Here is a 15,675-nt window from a genome sequence, read left to right on the forward strand (position 1 = left end):
AGCCTGTGTGCTTATTTATCTCTGGCTTGAGATGGAGAACAGCTGATGAAAGATGTGAACCAAACACTGGAACTACTTTAAAAGACAAGAACAGACCACTGTGAGTTTAAAAAAAAACCAAACATGTTGGATTTTATTATTTTTAGACCATTTAAAAAAAAAGGATTTAAAAAACACCATCTGATAGACCCACTGCTCTGCAAATACACATCAGTTCATTGAAACATTATGTGTTCCCTCAGTTGTTAAGTCAAGAAGTGGCCCATGGCTGTTGCCACAATTCAATGTATTTATTTGTGGGGTTTTGCTTATATAGGGCAAATTATGGCCTTTTCAGTACATTTGTAGAGTCTCCAGAGGTTCTGAAAGCTCATGACAAGCAAAACTACTATTTTTTACCATTTGTGCCATATCAGTGACTGTCTGCTCAGAGAACATGTGCGTGTCTAAATGCTCTCCTGCTCTGTTCTGTGCCAGGGTTCTGGCTGAGGCCACACCGGGGTCTCTTGGTAGCAAATAAAGGAGTTAATTGGGAAAGAAAAGCAAAGGCTTGTTGAAAAGAATCCTGCACCACAGAAAAAAAAATCCCTCATGATGTGTCATTTCCTGCAAGACTACACTGAGCCCTTTGGAACTGGATCTCCTGACATGCCACACACAGACCATGAGCAAGTTTCCACCACAGCAGAGCAGCTACTCTAGAAAAACAAGTTACACCAAAAACCCCCAAAACCCCAGACTTTCAGACTCACTCTGGAGCTGTTCCTGAGGACTGAGAGCTTTCTTTAAAAGTATGGACTGCAGCAGAAATTGCCCTTGTTGACATGCAGCAGAGTAGCTGTGGGACACAGGGGACTTTGGAGCTGTTAGATAAGGAGAGGCTCCAGGGAACACCCTGGGCAGGCATCAGGTCTTTGCTCCATAGTAAGAAGAGGTCTGAATGCTTCAGCCACATTCCAGCCTCTCCAGAAAGCCAGTGCCCCTGCCAGAAGCAGGTCCCTTGTGCTGTCAGGCCAGGACTGCAGCACAGGTGAGACACCTGTGCCACAAAGGTGTTAGGAAGGGCCTTTGGGGAAAAGTGCCAGTGTGTCCATGGCACCAGAAGAAAGGGAGAAGGCCTGATTTCTCATACAGAAACCAAAATCAGTGGTTTCTAGTCTTTCTAGGTAAGAAATACAAGTGATATAAGCACCTCTCCAGACTGTAACAGCTGTGTTTAGACACATGAGGTTCCTTTTCTGCCTGCTGCAGGACACCCTGTACCTCTACAGGCCCCTTCACCTTGCTACGCTGATAACCTGGCGTGTCACTAAGCCCTGGCATCCTTTGGAGACAAGTGACAGAGGCAGGGAAGGTACAACAGCCGCAGAGCACGTTCTGAAATCAAACAGTACTTCATTACAGAGACACAGGAACTGAGCCACTGGTTATTCTTTCTTCTCGCCCTCCTCGGCAATGGGGTCTGCGGGCGGCTCCTCCACGGTGGCGCTGTTGCTCTCCGAGCCGGTGTTGCTGTCGCTGGTTCCCTCCTCAGCTGTGCTGTCCACCCCTTCCTGCCCACTCTCCTTGTCCTCTGGGGTGGAGGTTCCTTCTTCACCGTTCTGCTGGTTGTCTGTGCTCTCTTCCGGGTGAGGCTCTTCTGCAAAAATGTATTTCTAAGTGTCATTTACATGCCAATATTTATTTAGATTGTGCAATTAGGATTAAGGAAGAAACAGAAGCTATAATAAATCCGAGTATTCCATAGCAGTCACTTAGAACATGCAGGGACAGGCAGAACTCGGGGATCTTTCAGTGCTGAGGACATATATGGTCCTGCCACAGCATCCTGATGTCAGCCACAGCTCCCTGACCTCAGAATTCCAGCTGTAAGAAAGCCATGCTCCTTGTTAAAGCAGAAGCACTGGAATTCAAACTCCTTGGTCCCTCTTTCCTTATGCTCCTGCTGTTGCAGCAGTGACTCATTGATGCACTACTCACTGGACTCCTGAATCCAGCAGCATTTCTTATTGCAGCTGTCCAGAGCACAAAACAGCTGGAAAATTTGCCTGAATGCTGCATAGGAAGCATCGCTGTTGCATCATCCTGGCTGGACAGCAACACTGGGACAAGGAAACACTCCCAGTTGCTCCCAGTTAACCGAAGTTTAACTTCAGGTTTACTATTTTTTTCCCCTGGGTACATCACACACAAAGCAGGACATGGGGCTCTGTGGGATCTTATCTTCTCCTCTTTTAAAAATGAGTAATTTAATGAGAAGCAAGCAAATGCCTGTGTTCACCAAGACACAGCGAACTGCTCTCCTCAGAGACCCTTTAATGCTGATCCTTGGAGGATTCTGCAGATCTTCAGATGCAGTTACCTGTCTCCATTGGAGTGCTCTCCTCTTCCTTCTTCTCCTCCCCCTTGTTGGCTGCCTGCTCCTCCTCAGCTGCCAGGCTGTTCTGACTGCGCTCGGCTTGCTCAGCTGCTTCCTTTTCCCTTTCCTCCTGTCTCTTGCGAGCCTGTTCCTCAGCTTGAGCAATTTCAGCTGCAATTTTTTCCATATCCACTTCCACCTTCAAACTGCATAACTAGCAATTAAAACCAAAACAAAACAAAGGAAAACTTTAGCTCTTTTACTACCTCAGTTACCCTGAGAAAAAAATAATCAGTAAACCCCAATGATGACTTCATTATTTCTACACAGAGCACAGTCCTTTTAATTCTACAAAGTTTATATTCAAAGTAACTAGGGAGGGAGATACAGGCATATTAAGAAAAAAAAGGGGAGGGAATAAATAAACAACCTAAAACTTGTTATTTGAGTGCAGCCAAGGAGAGCAGTGTGCCCTCCACAGTGGCTTCAGGCCACCTTCCTCCAGCTGCTCTGAGTGAATTCACCCAGCCCAGCCTGGAGGCACTTCTAAACTGTACTGGCCCAATGTGCCCCTAAAGGTCACTGAAGGAGCAGGAAATAATTTACTGTGCTTTTTACCACCCACGCCAGGGCACTGCCCCAGCAGCTGGGCAATTGCTCAGAACTGTACAGAGAACTGAAGCCCTTGTAGCACTGTGGAACCAGCAGCTTCCTCAGAGTAAGTGAGAAAAATGAGCTGTACCCTTTTAAGCTCGTTGTTGAAAGATTCTGTGCTTTCCAAAAACTTCCTCTTCTTTTCCTGGTGACGCTCCTCAATTTGCAGCAGCTCAGCTTCGAGCTTACGCTGGAAGTGAAACAAACAGCAAGAACCTCACTGTGCAGTCACCTAAAAACTGGGCAAAGGTACAGCTAAGCATACAAATTTTCATATGGGTTTATTTTTAAATATAGGTCTAATATGTAAACATCCTTCTGCCTGCCTCTGATACCCATTAGCTCAGAAGTTCAGAGTGAAAAGTAGGAACAGTATGTGGGTCTGTGCAGCAGTTCAAGTATATTGTAAATGAAGCACTGTCTATCTGAGGTGAAGCTTCCAGCATCAAATCTGCACATTTTCTTTCCTATTTGCACCCCCAGGTCTGTGTATACATATCCCACAGGTCTGTATATACACAGCTCACAGGTATAGACATACTCTCCACATCAATTACAGTCTCTAACATGGAAAGACCACAATTCACAGGAATTGTGAATTCCACCACCCCCTCCACACTCTAAATCTTCTGTAATTAAAAAAAAAAAAAACCAGCAAATCTCTATCTAATTCTGGTCTCGCTTCACCCCTACACACACTGACCATGCTGAAATGGTTCTTTTGGTAACATGAGTGTTTGGAAAACACAAGCATGTGCTCAAAGCTGGGTGAAACATGAAAGTATGACTTCACCATGTATTTTGTATAAATTTAACTGTCAGTGAAAAAACGTCAGAATAGGGACAATTTACTTCAAAAGAAGAATCATTACAAACAAGATGAGCTGTCGGATACCTGAAATCACAACACTACCAGTACTTATTAACCAGCAGACTTATAAACTGCATACAGGGGGTTATGTGTAATAATGAAGAACTATGGAACTAACACTTAGGACAAAACACAAAGAACAAAACAGCACAGAAGGTGAAGTCTCATGTTCTTTAGCTCCCAAGAAATCCCAGGGATTAGCTCCTGGAGCACACAGAACATTGACACCCAGCAAGAACGGTCATGCTGGCGATCGAATGATCCAAAGACTTGGGAGTCCAGCCCAACCCCACCATGTTTTAGCTGCATCTGCATCCTTTCTTTTTACCTGATGAACCATCAAGGACTGAACCTGGCGTTTCAGGACTTGCATTCTGGCTGTGGTGACCACGGAGCGGACGTCGGGCACCACGCTCTCGCTCAGGATCTCGCTGATGAGCCGGTGGTTCCTCTGGAACCGCGCCGTGGCCGTGTGCTTCATGGAGAACCCATCGTCGTAATCTGCAACAGGAGTTGGAGGGGTAACTGCTTTGATCCCACAAAATGAGAGCTGAGTCCAATGATTCTGTACCCACATTACCACTCACAAAAAACCAAATATGAGCCCTAACAGCAGTAGTTGTCATGTCACAAAGTTCACAGTAACACACACAGAGTATCAGGGAATTTCAAAATGAGACCAAGTGTGGCCAGGGCAGCGTTTACCTGGCACAGCTCTAACAGCTGTTTTCACATGCATTTCCCACAGCTGAAATTGGGACTGACCTAGTTATTCACTCGGTTGCTTTCCACACTTCCACAGTAAGAGGGACTATTAATACACCAAATAAAAGACCCATTCCTGATTAATCATGTTTCCAGAAAATGCCACCAGGATAGTGACTCCTCTATAAATACCTTTGTAGCACAGATAAAAACCACTTATTTTTTTAAAACGCTGAGGACTGAAAGCATGAAGCAGTGAGACACATTTACTCATCACAGAAAATACAGTCATGTATTAGGAGAATTTGATTATTTATTAGTAAGTGCATTTCTCTAAAGGGAAACCAGTTAAACAACAAGTATGAATTATTTCCCAGAACAATGCCACGTAGAAAAGTCCAGAGGTCTAATTTTGTCTTACATTAAGCATTCCTACTGGAGATGACTATCCCAGCTATTCACAGAAATCTTAAGAAGCTGAAGACCATGCCAGGAGATACTACCAAAGAAGAGAACTAGTAAAATGAAAGTTTATTTCCAAGTGTTATATTGTATCTCATTTAGGTATCTGATTAAACAAAGCAAAAAAAGAGGTAATGGCTGGTTCTGTCCAAGTCTACTTTGTACAGGTAGCACAGAACAGAATCTCAAGTCCCCAGGTTCCAGTTATTCCAGCATGAAATGTATTTACATAAATGTTGCAATTACCTCACACGGGGGAAAGTGCTGTTTGCTATGAGATTTATCTCAGGGGCGTGCTTTCACAAGGGGGAAAGAAAAAAAAGGGTGTAACTGAGCACATTTTTCACCCTCAGGTTTCAACAAGTATTTGGTGATGCATTTAAAAGCAGCCATGAGGTGTGTGAGGCTGACTTTTCCCACTGGGTGGGGTGCATTTCCTTGCAGTCAAATAAACTTTCAGAATTTTCTCATCAACTTGTCAGCAGCAAGGGCACCTCACTCGCCAAACAATCTCAAATGACAGTTGTTGAACACATTCAAAGTTCAGGTGCTCTTAATCACACCAGAACTCTGCCTGTCAGATTTATGTGCTTCTGGTAATAAAGCACAACATTCCATCCAAGCTGGATTAAATCAGGCATCTAAGCCTTTTCTAAAGCATGTGCTAAAGCCATTATGGAGCAGTAAGCAGACTGATTTGGTTTGAACTATTGAGCATTACTTCACACTTAATTAAGAAGGGCTGGAATAACTTTTGCCACAGGTGCCACCTTACTTTTGGGAACAAAGTCAGCTGTATGGTAATGAAAATTGGCACGAAAGCACCAAAGCAGAAATGAAGCCACGTGAAGCGCTGCAGAAGGTGCACACGGGTGGTTTTCTGTATCTCCACGGCCTGTCCTGCCATGAGTGTCCCACTGGGAGTGCACACAAGCTCCTTACCATCGGGATCCTCTGCGGGCTGGATGCTCATGTAGGGCTCCCCCTTCTCCATGCGTGACTGCCGCTGCCGGCTCTCCTCTTCCAGTGCCGCCTCAGCGCGGCTCTTGGCGTTGATGTAGGCCAGGTAGGCAGGGGAGTTGTGGTAGGCCTTCATGGACTCGTTGTACTCGATCTGCAAGGTGACCAACACGGTTTGATTGCACCACTGGGTGATTCCCACCTGGCCTCAACTGCGCTCTGTGTAACGCACAGTGCGGTTACACAGACAAAGCTGAATCTGCATCGTCTGGCTGAGATACAAATGATCAGATTATCTCAGTCTTTCTTTTTTACAAATTAGAACTTCTGTAGTCATTTGTGTTTTAAAAACACAGCTGGTTCTTAGGTCCTTTTAATATTATGATAGCTTTGTTTTCTGAGATTTCAAATTCAAATACCTCAGAACATTTAAGACCAAGTTCTGGTGAGATGAAGTTAACAAACACAAAATATTCTCAGTAATTCTCTGGAGTTCTAACTAAATCTGTGATTCTGACTTCTTCTCTTTCCTTATGCCAGTATGTCATGAACCACTTTCCAAAATCATTTAAGATTTGTCCATCCTTTGACCCATCCCTGCTCTGGGATGGCACAGAAAGCTGCAGCCAGACTCCTGTCTCCTCCTGGCAGCCGGACAGCAGCATTATTTTCACTTTCCTTGAAATACCTTTTCTCTTTGAATTGCCTTCTTTAATCTAATTTTTAAGATTTTGTACAGTGGTTTGAGATATTTCCAATGAGAAAATGGATATTATCTATGATATTGTTAAAGGTACCTAAAACGCTTGTTTATGATCAGGACCAGAATCCTTCTGCCTTGGCACAACAGAAACCAGCTGGCCCCTGCCCCAAGGAGCTTACAATCTAAACATCATTACCAAGGTAAAAATAGAATTCCTGGATTTTTTTTCTCAGCTAAGAGCACTGAGTTTTGCAGTAGTTCTCTACTGCCTTGGAATAAAACCAGCTGAGATTTGACCAGGTAGCCAGAGCCTCAGGTGCCTGCCAGGTGTAAGCACAACACATCAGCTGGACAATTCTCCCTTTGTGCCTCAGAATGACAAGAACAGTCTTGTACAGGTGCTCAACACTTACCAACCTAGACACGAGGCAGCTGTCATCTCTTGTCATTAAGATCAATAAAACCAAAACAAAAGCACAAGAAAACCCTACAAGTGGTAGCATTTTCTATTAAGAAACAAAACATTAATGCCACAGCGTGGAGTTCCACCAGGAAAACCAAACCCCACATGACTAGAAGTCTCTTAGGAACATGTTCATGACAACAGCAGTAGTTGCAGAGCACCAGTTTTGAAAGAGGATTTTGGTGTTGAGACAATCTTTTCAATACTGATGTTGTACAATCAAATCCATTCATTACACAGTTAAAATTGACACTCAATTATAAATACTTCATTTTGAATTAGGTCTAAAAACTGACCAGTCACAGTTGATGCACAGTTATTTAAAAAAATCTAAGAGACGTGTCAGGACAAACTTCCATTTAAGTTACATACAGGGCTCTCGTGAATGCCTCAAACACCCCTGCATGGGGAAGATGAATTTTTCTTCTCAGACCAGTTCCTAGAAGAATCAGCTGTAATAAACATCCCAGATTTCTTCCATTTACCTTTTCAGCTTCATATTCATTCAAATACTCTTGCTTCTCTTCATCAGTGAGATCTCGCCACATTCCTCCAATAATCTTGCCAATTTCCCATAACTTCAAATCAGGATTGGACGCCTTCACTTGGTCCCAGACCTTAACAGAAACAGCTGGAGCTTTACTAATGATATCTAAATACTTCCAAATTAAACATTTTATATTGTCATCTCAGTGTTCTTTCTGGAATCACCATGAAAAACAGGATAAAGTTAAGAATGAGTCTGGCTAAACTATCTGGATTATTTTCTGGGGCAGGAAGTCAGTAGGAAGCCAGCTACTGAACCAGGCAATTGCTGAGTGGCTTTGGTCTCATGGGAATATTGCCTTTAACCCTCTCAATTCTCTTCTTAAATGAACATCGCTGCATCTCGGGGAAAAAAATGCTATTGAGTAAACACATCCAGCAGTAGATTATGACAAAGAGACTGAGCTTTTCAGATCAGAATGTAACATTTCACAATATTTCAGTCTTGCTGATCAATCTGAGTTCCAACAAGTTCTGACTCCACCAAAAAGGTTTCTAACTTTATAGGGAAAAAAAAAGGAGAGCTGCCAGTGTAATTTCTTGCTGCGCCACTTGACTTTTTTTTTTTTTTTTTTTTTTTTTTTGTGTGTGTGTTGATGTTTTTTGGCCTAAGACAGACATGCTGGTAAAGATACTTTACCAGAAGTGGAAGAAATTCCTTCTGGCTCACCTGCTTCAGCCAGGCTGCCATGCCCTCCCCATTCCCCATCAGATTCCAGACTCCACAAGAGTCTCTCTCCTACTTTCTGTCAAACAGTTCACAGAATAGCGAAGCAAACGTTGCCACGGGCTAGGGTGGTGAAGGAGAACATGCAAAGTCCACTCATTGCTACTCTTCAGTCCAGCTACAGCACTGCACCAAGCCCAGAAAACGCAAGGAATACTTCCTTTATATAAAAAAGTTCTGTCAGTAAGTCACAGGAACTTCTGAATGTGGCGGGGTGGATCCTTGTCAGCAGACAGTGGTAGGATTTAGCATTTTAGCAATTTTCCCCCCAGAAATTGGCAACTGTGTGACCAGACTACTGCTGCCTTTGTTCTGCAGGGCAGACTCTGTACTTTACATCCCCTTAAGAGAGCGCAGGCTGTTAGGAGTCAACGTTTAGAAGCTGAAACTAAGATCATAGCAATTAATTGTTAGCACAAACGAACACTGACTTTATTACTGATGGACACTGTAATACCCACCTTCCGGCTGTACCTCATGTAGGGCATCAGGGGCTTGTCTGGGGGTTTGGGGGGCTTTGGAATGGTAATACCAGAGGAAGCCTATAAAAGAACCGGATAAATCCATTCGTTAATGGGATCGCTGAACAGTTTCTACACGCACTAGTTTTGGAAAACACTTGTGCATTCACACACCCCCACCAAGAGAAGCAAGCAACATCACCAGAAAAATTACCCAGTCTGTAAGTGAACAAGCACTAGCTAGAGCTGGTCCTCACAGGAGTAATTTCCAATGTAAGTTTGTTCTTTTCTCTGAAAGTTTACAGAGCAGTAAATAGATAAATCCTCAAAAGGGCTCCATGTTCTTAAAAATGAACTACATAGCTTAGGAACTGACATGGAAACACTAATCCCAGTAGGATGGTTTTTCTCACTTCTGATGATTAATTTATCTGTTTTGACAAATTTAATGTGGCTATTATACAAGTTTAAGAAAATATGAAGAACGTTTAAAAACATTAAGTTAGAGACATTATCCAATAATTTTAGTAATTATTTTTCTGTAAAATTTGTCAGTGGTAATTTGGAGGCAATTAACAGACTCCTTATGAAAAGAAAACAACTCTAAGCAGCTAAAAGGTAAATATCTGCTCTACTTGTAGCCAAGCTCCAATGAATTGTCCCAACTAGCCTGGAACATGCTCCTGTGCTCTGTCTTCCTTTGGCTTTACACTGCCAGACACAGTGCTGGCACCACTGAAAAGGTCACTGAGCTTTAATGCTGCTGCTGGAAAGCTGCTGGCTCTCCTTGCATCCCTTCAACCCACAGAACATCTGACAGGGCTTGCTCCTAAAGCAGTGCAATGACATCACAGCCCCTGTCAACTGTAGGGTCTGAAACCCTCCACTCTTCCAGCACTTCCACATGCCAGGAGTTCTATTAGGTGGGAGTATTTACATGAAAATATAAAGCAGGTTCAAGATCTTTCAGAGCGGTGGCCTGTAGATCAATATTTGGGTGTAGCCCAGAAGGCTCACATTCAATACTGTTTTCCTCCTGATAGTTTTTTTTTTTGTTTGTTTGCTGAATTTATGGAGCTCTATGAACAATGCATACAGAACTGTGTATAAATAATGTGCATGAGGTATATGCATTACCAAAATGTATACATAGATACACATACAGATGGGTTGGAAAAACATTAACGGAAACTGTTTAATGCTTTTAAATTAAGAGGGGTTTAAAGACACCATCCATATACTGGGATATGCATGGCAGAGCAGGCTGTGTATGCTTGTGACATACAGAAACAATGGAAGTTCTCAGACAAAACCTGATTTAAGTCTTGTATAAGGAAAGTATCCATTTGAACAGTCAATTCCAGCTTGCAGGGGAAGGTCCTTTCTGTAAATGCTTCAAAAAATTGGATGAACTTCATATATTAAGTTTGAAAGAAGGTTTATATGAGAGGCATAAAAAAGACTACAGTCTTTAAAAAGCACCATGGTATTTGGTCCTTGAGAAATCTTTGTATCACCTTCCAAACTGATCAGAAGTTTTGAGGTACAAAGTTCTACATGGAAAAACCTTAAAGTTGTGAGATATTGAAGAAAATATCAGGGATTCAGTCTGTTTCTGCTGTGTTATCAAAGTGTTTTATTTCCACCGTCTATTTTTGTTTCCTAACTGCATACAATGCTAGGACTTGATTCATGTTTGAAAGAAGCTGTCACCTCCCTCATCACTTGTCTCCATCTCACTTTGTTTACTCCATGAAAAATGAATGTTACATCCATTTCCCACACATTGACACATATATGATCTGAAAGGATTCTATTTTATTATCAACATCACACTTTTGTTGAAAAAATAATGACTGAACTTGGGACTGTGCAGTTATTACCAGACTAAGACTACAAAGAAAAATAAAGGGCTGTACCTCTTGCATGGCTCAACAGGATGACGCAACGACTATCAACGATCTCCAGCTTGCAAAATGTTCTTCCTTATTTTTGTACCAATGAACCTCAGCAAAAAGAGCAGTTCCCTCCCTCCAAAAATTCATACCCAGCTACAGAAGCTTTTCCTATGCATGCAGTGGTCACTGAAGACCAAAGTCTGTCTTTTTGAATGTCTGCACCATATACAATTACCAGTTTTCCCTGTTGAGTAAAAACCCATTTTCCTGCAAAAGGTTTCAGAGAGAAGGGGAAGGGGGGAAAGGTGAGGAATAAGAATCAGAAGTTGGTTTTGGTTTTTTTATAAAGAAGTGGCAGCAGCCAAGACTCTGAAGAACCTAACCCTAAAGCCATTTCTGGTCAGCTCCTGGTGTTTGCTGGAGGATGTAATAGTTGATTCTCCTACCGTGACCCGGCTGTTGGTGCCCGGGTTCCCTCCCAGCCTGTAGTTGTTGTAGGCCAGATGGCTGTATGGATTGTATCCCACAAACCCTGGGGTGCTGGGCATTTGCTGATGGAAACAAATGAGACAAAAACACGAATGAGAAATGAGCTCAAACGAGGAGAACACAGAAATGAAAATGAACTGCAATATGGCATGCAAAAGCAACCAGAATTCAAACAAGCAATGAGGTGTAGCAGTTGGTGTCTTCCCAACACACACAACTTACTCCAGTATAAACCTAGTAAGGAAACAGGACTTTTAAGCAAATGTGTCTCTACAAATTTCTGTCTGAAAATTGGTGATTTCTATTAACTGTGTAACTCATTTAAACAAGTACTCTGTAAATTCAGGTCATGGCTAATAAGAGTTTTCCAACATCAGCCAACAAAGAATTCAGAAGACTCTTGTCTCCCAAGGGTGAAAGTTGGGCAACACAGCACCCGGTGATGGGGCAGAAATCCCCAGTACACACATTTATTACACCAATGAAAATCCCTGCCTGCTTTTCTTCCCAGAATTCTGCCTTCCCAACAAATAGAGCAGGGGAAGAAATCTCTCAAAGCACCATTTGTGCTCCACTGCCAGTGGCTGAAGACAATTCCCAGAGACATCCCTCTGTCACAAGGCAGGCTGTAGACTGACAGAGCTGAGGAACTCTAAATCTGCAGTAAGACCTGTAATTAAAAACTTTAAGCTAGTCTGAACAGATCACCAAATCCAAGATAATTCAGAAGTTAATCAAAACACCTTCATTAATTCATGTAAGTGGATTGATTTGTTCTCACCTCAGTCACACAGAAAAAAAAATCTTGTTTCTTTGCATTCCCTTCTCAAGGGAACACTCAAGTTTCATCAGGTTACCTGTATTCCCCTCCTCAAATAAATTTATTTTTTCCATTATCCCCCCCTCTCCCAGTCAGATTTTGTTGGAAAAAAAAAAAGATCAACTATTTAATGGTAATTGTGATAAAGTCCTGACTGCGGTGGTTCTATGATTCCATGAGGATTCACAATGCCTGGAATATTTCTGGACATTTAAATATCATTCCCACAGTGTCCCACTCTCCAGCAGCCCTAATAAAACATTCCAAGAAGTCTTTCACAGGGACTTGATGACTGGACCTGTTCCAGATTACAGTTATAAAAATTTGACAGGTAGGTTCAGGACTCTAAGAATCAAAGTATGACACGTACAAACACTGAACAGAAGTGTTTTAGAAGCTGACTAAAGTAACTAGGAAGGTTTCAAGTCAATGCAGACACACTGCAAGAGTTTATTTCTAAACACACAAGTGCAGAGGAAAATTATCCTTTAACAGTCAGTCTTCAACAGAGATTTTATTGCCAAGCTTTTTAACTCAGTCACAGCAGCTGATGTGCTCATCTGTATGCCTGGGCTCATGACATACACATTCACTACTTCATAAGGCACTGCTTTAGTACAGTTTTTTATATTACCATAACAACAGGCTTTGAATATGTTGAACTACACTTCTTCAATAAAACCAGGTGACAATTGTAATTTCCATCTGCTTAATTCTTTATTTCTGCAAGACAGGATTTAAATGTTACCAGGAACTACCTTGCATCACATGGAGAATTTTTATTTCAGGTACAGTACTGCAGTTTTGAGAACTACTGGGATTTTGTTGACTGCAGCACCTGGAACTGGCTGTGGAAGAACAAGCAAGGTTATTTGGCTACTTTGTGACTTGCATTAACAGAGCACAGACCATCACGTGAAGGACTGTATAAAATATAATACAAAATAAAAGATGCTTGTAAAACAGGCAATGCATGCCACTGGTTGCAGTCCTGGCATGTGCTTCATGTATCCTTCTGAAGGACTGTACCACATCAACATGAACCATTAAACATCTGTATCCATGCTATATCCCAAAGGAATCACATGTGTATGCACAGCTCTCGATGCAGGAATCCAGTGGTCAGAGTGGATCCATCATGTTCCTTCTAACAGATCTATTTTGCTGTGTGCAAAATGAAAACTCTGAGCAAACTATGAAATTCAAGTTTTATTTATGTAAACTTATAAAAACATAACTTGTATTTATGTATTATATAATTTTCAATGCTCTTCCTGTAAAAAAAAAATTTGAAGGATCACATTCCTTCTAACTCCCATCCTGCAGAGATCAAGGACACACTACTGGGTAAATTTTCCAATTCACTTTGGTAAAAAAAATTCACTTTAGAAGCTTTTCTCAATCCTGTACAAAGGATTTGTCCTAAAATCCAAACTATCCACAAATGTGACCAAAGATGTGCATTTACTTTCAAACAGTTCCTGCCCACAGCACACTGGTAGTGCAGCACCTTTGTACATCCAGGAATGTCACAGGGCAGGATTCAAAGCTCCTGTTCATGTTTTCCTCAGTGTCAGGGCATGTCACTTTCCTAGAAAGTAAAATATTTCCTAAGCCCTAGATTCCAAAATACCAGTGATTTCAAGGAATGCAAGACTGGCATCAGGAGCATTTCATTATTCTGACCCAATATAACAGGATGTTTCATAATCCTACATTCCACTCAAATGCAAAAGAAAAAAGCAGCTCAGTACAACTGAAACGTGGAAAAATGCCCCATGATTTGGGCACAGGCTGAGCAGGACATTTTACAATCAAATATATCAGTTAATTTTTAACTATTCCAGTACTGCTGCAACCCACTGTGAGTCATTTGAGACAAGTGACTGCTCACAGAAAATTCAGTGTCTGCGAGATGAAGCCTTAAAGGCAAAATAAGTTTCCTCAGCTTCTCTTTCCCAAACTTCCCAAAAAAGAATTATATTAATTTTAACAATTCATATGACATTAATATTGTGTTTCCCATATAGGAAGGTGATGCAACTCCGTAATTATTGTCTGGAAAGTTACTAAAGGCTCTGTGTTAATGAGAAAAATCACTATACTTACGGTTGCAGGAGCTGGGGTGGGAGGTGGGGCATAGGATGGCCTTTCTGTTAAGACAGAAATGTAAGCACATTTTTTTTTTCCTTGAAAATATGAATGAATTCTTAAGGCATCTGCTATGGCAAATATTTTTAAATGATTTTACAAAACCAAGAAAATTCTACTCTTAAAGACTTTGCGTTTTGCCCCTGAATGGCAAAAAGCAACACTAGAAAAAGAAAAGAAAGAAAAATTGAAATCCCCCCATTACTCTTGTCCCAGGCTTTTACTCAAGCACAAGACTGAAGAAAATGAAATTCATTTATATGAACACCAATTACATGGAGGGAAAGCAAAAATGCAGTCCAACAGGATTCAGAAGCTGTGATATGTGGATTTCCTACAAAAACAATATGCCAGGAATCAGCCACAGCAGGATTTAAGGCCAAGAGTTTAGTCACTACACTTGCTAATTTCTTTTAATGCCAGGAATAATGGCATCATCTCACAGATTCTGTGGAACCAGATCTGTAAAACACCAAAGTTAAAGAAAGAAAAATCTTTAAAAAAAACTTACTTGACATTTTGACAGTCAAATTTTCAGCCACCTGACATTATATTTGTACTTCTGCAAGACAAAAGAAGATCACGCTAGTAAGTGTTGTGCCTTTCCCCCCACCAGGTATTTGAACCTTCGATTGTTATGGATACCAGCGATTATCAAAGTTTGTCAATTTTGGAATACAGACAAAAGCATTTTCAGAAACCAAGGTGTTATCTCTTTGAAAAATTAATGGATTTTCCAAGGAATCTGGCCTTAAATAGCTGTGCAAGAGCACACAGGTTTAGGTCACGTTCATATGAAAGGGTCTAAATATATTTTGTGCTGTAAGGAATAAAAAGAACATACCCCATTATTTTACACTCATTGTTTCAGAAATCTGATATTAATACAGAAACGATCAAATGATATATTTCCTTTACAAGGTACATAAAACGACCACCGAGCCTCATAGCTGCGGTCTGACAGGAAATGCTTAACCTTTTAGCGCCGAGCTCGGGAGCGCGACACACAGCGCTCTAACAAAGTGGTTTTTCGGCGTTTCTCTTCAAATCACGCCACGGCAGCTGCGAGCTCCTTCAGAATCCCTACTAACGACGTGCTCCGGGCTCGCACACGGGGCTGGCTCGGGGAGATCAAGCAGAGCCTGAGCGGGCCCAAGGCGGCCACCGGGGGGGGTCCCTCGGCCCCACCGCTCCCTCCCCGGGCCCGAGGGCCCTCCCGAGCCCCACAGTGCTGCCGGAGAGGGGCCGGGGCCACCCTGAGCCCCCCGGTCAGCGTCGCCGGGCCCCCCAGACTTACCCGCTCGGCGCGGCCGCGCTCCCTTTGTTCCCACGGGCCGGGGCGGCGGCTACGGCGCCTGCGCACTCCGCTCCGCACTTTCGATACACCGGCTTCGGCCCGCCGGTGA

At 42.3% G+C, this 15,675-nt stretch overlaps 1 protein-coding gene across 1 annotated transcript; it reads right to left on the reverse strand.

Annotated features, from left to right (window-relative positions):
* Nucleotides 1–101: 101 nt before the first annotated feature.
* On the reverse strand, nt 102–15,665 carry SMARCE1 (SWI/SNF related, matrix associated, actin dependent regulator of chromatin, subfamily e, member 1). Its single transcript, XM_009096533.4, has 11 exons — nt 15,567–15,665; nt 14,781–14,831; nt 14,228–14,271; nt 11,256–11,360; nt 8,912–8,992; nt 7,663–7,794; nt 5,994–6,165; nt 4,213–4,385; nt 3,102–3,203; nt 2,363–2,573; nt 102–1,639 (listed from the first exon to the last, which is right to left on the reverse strand). The coding sequence occupies exons 2-11, from the start codon at nt 14,785–14,787 to the stop codon at nt 1,428–1,430; spliced, it is 1,239 nt and encodes a 412-aa protein (XP_009094781.3). The 5' UTR covers nt 14,788–14,831; nt 15,567–15,665; the 3' UTR covers nt 102–1,427.
* Nucleotides 15,666–15,675: the final 10 nt, after the last annotated feature.

The sequence above is a fragment of the Serinus canaria genome, chromosome 27 (assembly GCF_022539315.1).
Source record: "Serinus canaria isolate serCan28SL12 chromosome 27, serCan2020, whole genome shotgun sequence".
NCBI classification, from domain to species: domain Eukaryota; kingdom Metazoa; phylum Chordata; class Aves; order Passeriformes; family Fringillidae; genus Serinus; species Serinus canaria.

Excerpts from the sequence above, each read along its gene's own strand:
- SMARCE1 (XM_009096533.4), bottom strand. Across the intron at positions 11,361-14,227 it reads CCACCCCAGCTCCTGCAACC|CAAATGCCCAGCACCCCAGG; the intron begins GTAAGTATAGTG and ends TGTTTCCATCAG. Across the intron at positions 3,204-4,212 it reads AGTCCTTGATGGTTCATCAG|CGTAAGCTCGAAGCTGAGCT; the intron begins GTAAAAAGAAAG and ends TTTCACTTCCAG.